This window comes from Ochotona curzoniae, unplaced genomic scaffold (genome assembly GCF_017591425.1).
Source record: "Ochotona curzoniae isolate NIBS_2020 unplaced genomic scaffold, NIBS_Ocur_1.0 contig_3819, whole genome shotgun sequence".
NCBI classification, from domain to species: Eukaryota; Metazoa; Chordata; class Mammalia; order Lagomorpha; family Ochotonidae; genus Ochotona; species Ochotona curzoniae.
In genome coordinates, this window is record NW_024466004.1 from 7,894,395 (window position 1) to 7,902,867 (window position 8,473).

General features: G+C 53.8%; 1 protein-coding gene across 1 annotated transcript; it reads right to left on the bottom strand.

Moving 5' to 3' along the window:
- Nucleotides 1-3,115: 3,115 nt before the first annotated feature.
- On the bottom strand, nucleotides 3,116-4,349 carry TBCC (tubulin folding cofactor C). The gene has a single exon (XM_040982976.1). The coding sequence runs from the start codon at nucleotides 4,331-4,333 to the stop codon at nucleotides 3,257-3,259; it is 1,077 nt and encodes a 358-aa protein (XP_040838910.1). The 5' UTR covers nucleotides 4,334-4,349; the 3' UTR covers nucleotides 3,116-3,256.
- Nucleotides 4,350-8,473: the final 4,124 nt, after the last annotated feature.

Here is an 8,473-nt window from a genome sequence, read left to right on the forward strand (position 1 = left end):
ACAACCCCATTGAGATTTCTGTAATCTATTTAGGCATTGTCTGCCTCCGTGGAGTTAATGTTTACTACCGATGTGAGCTTGGAAGTTGATGTTGCTTATACTGTTTTAGCCATAGGGCCTTTTATTCTTGCTGTCCCCAGGCATAGTGGGAACCTATGCTTAGGGTTTTCCTCCCCCATTGACCATATGCTAATCCAGGGTGTTCTGTCCCCAGGTGTAAGTGGGAATCTATTCTTTCCCTCTTTCTTTGATCTTTAGGTCCCTCCTTCTGTGAAGCCCTTCCTTCCTTGACTGACTCAAGACTAAACTGTAGAATGAGGATTATGGTAGGAATGTGTTACTGATTGATATGCACCATCTATTGAGAACTTCTTCCTAACCACAGCGCCAGCATGAATAACATCGTGGCCTAAGGTGAAACAAATAGCAGAGTTATCTTTACAAACACCCACTTGACCATGACGTAAAGAGTCTGAGCCAGACTTTGACTGATTTTGTATAAATAAAGTGGACAGCTTTTGTGCGTGGTCCATTATGATGATGAAGTCCTAGTGGTCCGTCTCTCTTTCCTCTTTGCGCCTCATCCACACACCCTTCGCAAGTTCCAAACTCAGCTGGAGCAGCACTCCGGCAAGGCTCCCTTCAACTATATGGGAAACCCAGAAGCTCCTGACTCCTGGCTTTAGACCAGCCCAGGTCCGGCCATTGTGACCACTTGGGAAGTGAACCAGTGGATGGAAGATCTCTTTCCCACGTTCTCCCTATAACTTAGATAAATAAATAATATCGTGGCTGATGTGCCCTTTGTGGAAAGGTTTTAAATTACAGATCCAATGTCTTGTTACAAAATTGTCTGAGTTTTCTATTTCTTGTGATAAGTGATCCCTTTCTATATTCATCCATGTAGGTATTCACATTTGTTGGTGAAAAAGAGCCATCATATCCCTTCTTATCTTTCTAAAATCTACAGCATCAAAGTAAGTTTCTCTGTGCTACTTTTTTTCATTGCTTCTGTTTTCCGTTGCTCTCTGGCCGAGAGCGCATGCGCGGAGTGTCTTCTGTCAGTTCTTCCAGTTCCATTTTCATCCACCTCCCCACCCCCCACTCTGTGTCCTGAAGCTAAGCGCCACAGACCACACCCACAGACCTCCTTCGGGGTCAGCCAACCGAGGCACCAGGAGTTCTTTGCCGGGCCGTGATGGATGGGAGGCGTCCTTCCATTACGTGTGTGAGATCAGGAACGGCCCTTTGGCCTTAGGGTCAGGAACAGGTCTGGCATCATCTCTTCCTGCTCTTCCTAAATCCTGCCCACGGCTTGTAGGCTTTGTAAATAGCTCCCGGCCTAAGCTCTTCTCCAATCACCCGTTTTGAACGCGGCAGGTGCTTTCCGCCAGGGCTCTGAGCAATAGATGCAGCATGATGGAACAGAAAAGGCCCAGGTGTGCACAGCTGGCTGCCAGCCACTGGCAGAGGGGTGGGCTCTTGGGGTAGGCGTGGGGGAACCTCAGCAGCTGCACCCAGGGTAGTTTAGAAAGCAGAATTCCAAGAGGCAAGTTAGAAGGTCGCTGTGATTTCTGTGATGGGAAGATAACATCTTTGCAGCTGTCGGACTGGGCAACAGCCCAAAGCCTGGCAGCACACCGCGCCAACAAGGCCGCCCTCAGGTGGTGCTAGCCTGAACGTAAACTGATAACCCTCTGACAGGCGACCCCACGCGAGTCTATCAGTTCTACACGTTCATAAACCACCGATTCAGGCGTTTCACACCGAGGTGCCGGCCCATGTGCACCATCACACAAACACCAAATAATTGGCGTACAACATTCAAAGGGGCATTTTTTTTTTAACCCTAATGATTACAAATTGGAGGCAAGAAGTAATATTGTGGCTTACGACTGGTAAAGCTACTCCCACGATGTATAAAGACCTGGGAAAGGCATTTGCAATGCTCTGAGTGCTTTGGTCCCTGCCACTTTTGTGGGTCGAGGAGCCTGTCTCAATCCTGGCCACTGTAGCCATCTGCAGAGTAACACAGTAGATGGAAGATCTCTCTCTCTTTCCCTCTGCTTCAAATAAATAATTTTCTTAAGCTTTTTTTTTAAGATTTATTTTTTATTTTTATTTTTTTTATTATAAAGTCAGACATACAGAGAGGAGGAGAGACAGAGAGGAAGAACTTCCATCAGATGATTCACTCCCCAAGTGACCACAACAGCCAGAGCTGCGCCGATCTGAAGACAGGAGCCAGGAACCTCCTCCAGGTCTCCCACACGGGTGCAGGGTCCCAAGGCTTTAGGCCGTTATCAACTGCTTTCCCAAGCCACAAGCAGGGAACTGGATGGGAAGTGGAGCTGCTGGGATTAGAACTGGTGCCCATATGGGATCCCAGCACAACCAAGGCAAGGACTTTAGCCACTAGGCCACCACGCCGGGCCCACCCCAAAAATTTTGATTTGAAAGGCAGAGTCACAGAGTGCTGGTTCATTCTCCAAAGGGCTGCAACAGCCAGAGCTGAGCTGATCCGAAGCCAGGAGCTTCATCTGAGTGACCCTTGAAGGTGCAGATACCCACTCAGCCATCCTCTGCCCTGTATCCAAGCCAGCGCCCAGGAAAGCACTGAAAGTCACGCAGCACTCTACAACGGAGGCGCATGGGGCATGCATCCCTCTCAACCATGTTAACAATCTTAAAAAAACAAATCAATGAGGTAAAATAAATAAACCTTTAAAAAACAACAACTAGGTAGCCACAGCAGTTACTTTGGCCTTAGGGATTGGTATCTTTCACCAGTCTTCGAGCCCCCTCCACCCCAAAATTGTGAATGAAAATGTCGATGAGTGGGTAAGAGTCCAGATGCCCAACAGGCCCTAACAGCGCTGCTTTTGCAAAGTGCCTAAGTCGAATCTTCCACTCCCCAAACCCCGTGAGGGGTGCCCTACACAAGTCTGATAAAATTCCACAAACTCAGGGTTGCACTGCAACTTTCCCCACCTGCATTTGTTCTCAGCGCACACCCGTCGGAGGCCTGCCTCACCCACCCCAGGTCCCTGAAAACCCACTCTGCCATGGCGTTCCGCCCCTACACGGTTCCCAGAGAGAAGACAGCTGGTACATCTCGGATCTGTCAAGAATTTAATGGCAGCCCCTCACAACCTGCAGCCTTAAAGAGTGCAACTCTACGCAGCCGAGTTCTGACATGCCCCTGGGCAGGAGTCCATCCCACAGAGGAAGAGCGAACGAAGCCCGGACCAAGGGCCTAGTCCCACTGGGTCGTTCGCTCCTCTTCTGGAAGAATAGTCCAATTCGGGGAGGCCACATCCCGGGCCAGCCAGTTGAAGTCATCCAGGTCATCCCAGTGATTCCTGCTCTTGTCTAAACCGGAGCCCTGGAAATCCTCAAGGATGCCCGGGTAGCTCCAGGTGTAGGGGGCCACGCAGATCCCGTGGCAGTCCTCCACGATGGCCCTGCTGGTCACGTGCAGGAAGACGCGCGTGTTGGTCGTGCTGTGGACTCGGAGCTGCTGGCAGGCCACGGCCAGCAGGCAGTCACTGCAGTCCTCCAGGAACACGGAGGTGGACACGGGCCCGCAGAGCACCGTGCAGCCGCGGGCCTGGGTCAGCCGCAGCGTGTTGGGATTGCCGTAGAGTCGGACCGTGCAGTGGCTCAGGCCGGTCAGCAGGACATCGCGCTGCCGCAGCTCGTCGCCTCTCATCTCCAGGTCCTGGGACTGCAGGTTGGAGAAGCCGCACACCCAGCTGGAGTCCGGGTCTCCATCCCGGTCCTGCGCGGCCGGCGCGGAGGCCGGCACACCGTCGACTGCGTCCACCCCGGCGGGGACGGCGGGGGCAGCGGCAGCGGGGACGGCAGGGGCAGCGGGGGCAGCGGGGGCCGCGGCGGCGCCTTCCTTCCTCCGCGTCTTGAACGCGAAGCGCTTCTTGGGTTGCAGCTCCTGGCGCCGCTCGGCCAGGGCCGCCTGCAGCCGCGCCATGGCTTCCTGGCCCTGCCGCAGATCGTAAGCGGTGAGGAACCGGACCGAGTCGTTCAGCAGCTTCTGCAGCGCCTGGAGCCGCGAGGCCGCCTCCTCCAGCCGCTCCACCGACCCTCCGGCCTGCTCCAGCAGCTCTTCCACGGCCGCTCGCTCGCGGCCGAAGGAGGCGGCCAAGAACTCGCTCTTCTCCCCTTCGACCTCCTGGTCCTGCCGCTTCTGTTTCCGCCTGCCCGCCTCCAGCTGCCGCTCCTGCTCGCGTCTCTGCAGCCGCTCGGGCACCAGGTGCAGGTCCCGCTGGGACACGGCCGAGTCCCCGTCGCCCACACCGCCGGCCGAGCACTCCATCTTCCCTCCTGTGCTGCCTCTCCGCCCTTCCTGCCTCGCCGCGCGCCCTCCGGGAGGCCTCCCACCAACGCTCCCCGTGATTGGACGGACGCGATGACGTCCAACTCCTCGGCCTTATTTCCTTCCCCTATTGGTCCCCAGGCGTCGGAGGGGGCGGGGCCTTCGGCCAAGAAGGGGGTGGGGAGACAAAGGTCCTTGTGGATGGGTGGGGTGTGAAGCGAAGGGGGGGAGCTTTTTTTTTTTTTCTCTCTTAAAGGGGCAGGACTTCTATCCGGGATTGTGGGGTGAGTTTGCAGCAGCGGCAGCTGCACATGTGGGTTTGTTTATAAGAACAAGGTTAGAAACTCGCAGGCCTCCCCCTCCCCCAGCTCCTCCCTACTACCCCCTTGGCAAGGCCGGAGATCCGCCCGCGCCGGAGTGGGGAAGGCATGTGCGCGTGTGGCGGGTTGGAGTGGGGGCAGGACAGGTAGTGATGAGAAAGATGGAGTGGGGGGGAACGGAGGTTGCACCGCCCGGCCCACGCGCCAGAGGAAGCGGCAGCTGGCACAGCTGGGCTGGGAGCCGCCGGCATGCCTCTGCTGTGCTGTTTTCCTTTGCATCCCCCCATTCTCCCGCGACGCACTCCTGCCGCCCGGCCATCCACGTCCTTCCCTTCCCGATGCCCCCCGCACCCACGGCCGTCCCGGCGCGGACACACTCGGGCTCGGGGCGAGTCTGGAAGCGGATTGCCTGGATTCGGGCTTCCTCAGGCCGCGTCCCGGCCGCCCCCCGCAGCCCCTCAGGGAAGCGGCGACTACCCGGAGCCTGGAGGTGTCGGAGGGTTTGGGCCACCGGAAGTGAAGGAGCCCCGGCTGCAGTCGGGACCCACCCCGGGGCGCTGTGGGGTCGGGTGGGAGCCTGAGGCGGCCGCGACGGGCGTGCCAGAGCCGGCCTGCCTCGCAGGGTCGCTCCTTGCCTCCCCACCCGGCCGCCTGCGTCTGTCACGGGGATTTTCCGGATACTGTCTCCCTGCAAATGTCACCGACTGAGCTACCCGTAGGAGGCAGACAGGAGAGGAAAGGAGAATTAGTGAATGAATCCTGAAGGAAGCCTGGTCCCCCACCCCCCATGTGGACGCCCACTCTCTCTCCCGGCCTTCTTGTTCTAAAACAACACACGCGTACATGCCCGGGGTGGACGGTGTGGCTGCTAAGTCAGCCCCACGTGGTCCAGGCCCTGGGAACGCGGGAGAACCGCCGGGATCCGCTGTGTGGGGTTGTTTCCCTTTAGTTTAGGTGGCCAGGGACAGGGGGAGGCTTTTGTGTTTTCCTCGGAAAAGCTGGGTTTCTCTTGCCAAAGGAGAGAGAGCTGAAGCTGGTGAATGAAAAATAGAACTGATTGCTCATGTCCAGGTCACGTGCTGGCTGCCTTGTTTGATGAGATGTTGATTTAGGTTTAGAAAAGACGTGTTTTACTAGTGAGGAGGGATGGGGCCCTCCTGGGCCTGTCTGGATTTTCTCAGGGGTTGAACCTGCCTCCTGGGGGTTTTATTTGGCCGCAGGGTGGCAGCTGGAGTGAAATGCGGATGGTGTTAGCCAAAATGAATCTGTGTTGGCTGCCTCCCAGGCAGAATTGAATGTCACTTGCACTTCCAGGAGCTTCAGGTCTGCCCATCAGCAGGTTTCTGTCGAGTCCACAAGACTTTGGAAGTTTCTGGGTGTTTTGAGTCAGCTACAGGCACTTGAGTGTCAAATGTGCACAGACCATTGGGTGACCCAGGGGGTTGGGACTGGGTGAAAGACTGATGAGAGGTCAAACTGGGCATGGGCAAGGGTCTCTCTCTCTCTAATTTTTCTCTCTATCTTATTTATTCTTATTGGAAAGGCAAATTTACAGAGAAGGAGAGGCATCCCGTGTGGGTACAGGGTCTCAAGGTTCTGGGCCATCCACCCCTTTCCCAGGGCATTAGCAGGGAACTGAATCGGAAATGGAGCAGCTGGAACGTAAACTCAAGCTTGCAGGTGGAGGACCAGCCAGTTGAACCATCGCACCAGCCCTGGTGATGTGGTTGGTCTTGGTGAAGCTGTGGCTTGGCAGTCTCCATAGGCTCCCTGGACTACAGCAGACCTGAGGTCAAGTCACAGACGGACCTGAGTTCAAAAGAAGTGGGAAGGCTGTGAAACCCTCTGCCTGGCTAGACTGTATTTGCGCCCTCTTTCTGATGGGGGGGAGGGTTGGATTGGACATGCTTCCCTGAAGTAGATCCCAGCCCTTTGGAGATGCCTGCAGAATACCCACGGCAAACAGCTAGCAGCCAGGAGTGAGGCTACTGCAAAATGATGGTATTAAAGGTGCCATGGGCTTTGACAAGTCTCGCACAACACTTTAGATCCTTGATGGTCCTATTTGTTCGATTTACCTTTTTTTTCCCCTTTCTTTTTAAGGATTTTATTTACTTGAAAGATTCGTAGAGAGGGGGAGAGCCTGGGAGAGAGATTTGTCATCTGCTGATTCACTTCCCAAATGGCGTCCATGGCCCGGGTTGGGCCCTGCCAAAACCAAGGAGCCAGGAACTGCGTCCTGGTCTCCCACATGGGTGGCAAGGGCCCAGGTACTTAAGCCACCTTCCACTGTTTCCCAGGTACATATAGCAGGGAGCCCAGTGAGAGGCAGAGCAACAAGGACTCAAACCAGTGCTGTGAAATGAGATTCCAGCTTCACAGGCTAACACGCTGAACCACAACTCTAGCTCCTGGAGTTATTTTATTTTATTTCTTTCTTAAATTTTATTTTCAAATGAAAGTAATTTTATTTGAAAAAAAAAATCAGTAGTTTCACATTATGTCCCTTAAAACACTCTTAATGTGTAGGTTCTTTCCTTTCTCAGTTGTTCTGTTAAGGAAACCATCATTTGGTCAGTAAACTTTTTAGAGAACAGGTTTTTTTGTGTGTGTGAGGTAGCCAAAGTTTTGTTTGTTTGTTTGTTTTTTGTTTTTAAAGAGTTATTTTATTTTTATTGGAAAGGCAGATATACAGAGAGGAGGAGAGACAGAGAGGAAGATCTTCTGTCCGATGATTCACTCCCAAAGTGATCGCAATGGCCAGTGTTACACCGATCTGAAGCCAGGAGCCAGGAGTTACTTCCAGGTCTCCCATGTAGGTGCAGGGTCCCAAGGCTTTGGCTGTCCTTGACTGCTTTCCCGGGCCACAAACAGGGAGCTGGATGGGAAGTGGAGCTGCTAGAACCAGCACTCATATAGAGTCTCAGCGCATTCAAGGCGAGGACTTTAGCTGCTAGGCCATGGCGCTGGGCCCTACAACCCTTTTATCTCTGAGAACCACCCGGGGCTCCTGGCTGTTGTTCCGATGTCACCAGACTCTATGAGGAGGGTATTGGGCTGCTTCAATCCCATGTGGGAAATCCAATCAGAAATGATTGACCTCAGAGCTCTCAACCTACGAGGGCACTCAAATTCTCTGATTTCCGTGGTAGTCAGGTGCCGGAGTCCAGCTCCAGCTGAGTTTGGAACTCGTGAAGGGTGCGTGGATGAGGCGCAAAGAGGAAAGAAAGAGACGGACCACTAGGACTTCATGATCATAATGGACAATGCGGGAAAGCTGTCCGCTTTATTTATACAAAATCAGTCAAATTCTGGCTCAGACTTTTTACGTCATGAACAAGTGGGTGTTTCTAAGGATAATTCTGCCATTAGTTTTACCTAGAAACAATAGAAGTTCCTGCTAGGATTCTTATCCTACAACTCAATCTTGTATCACAAAGAAAAGGAGAACTTAAAGATCAAGGAAAGAATGAAAGCCTAAATACAGGTCCCTTGATTAGCAAAGGTTCAATGGGGACAGCCAAGACAATAGGAATGATAAAGGGCCCCATTTGCAAGACATTGACCTCCAACCTCAGGCTGAGCAAAAGGTTAACCTTGCAGTAGCAAATGCCAGGATGGATTAGAATTCTTCCGCAGGGTGGTCCGGTGTCCATGCAAAAGAAGGTGGAGCTGCATTCAGGTGGTTGTAGAGACATCTGCCGGGTGGGCCCTGCCAAACAGCGGGAAATTCCTTGCGGCCCTGCCTGCAATGGAACACTCTTCACCCCCTCATGTCCCCCACATCTACTGCACGGACCCGTCAGTCAGGATATGGTCC

Excerpts from the sequence above, each read along its gene's own strand:
- TBCC (XM_040982976.1), bottom strand. The coding sequence starts at position 4,333 with ATGGAGTGCTCGGCCGGCGGTGTGGGCGACGGGGACTCGGCCGTGTCC.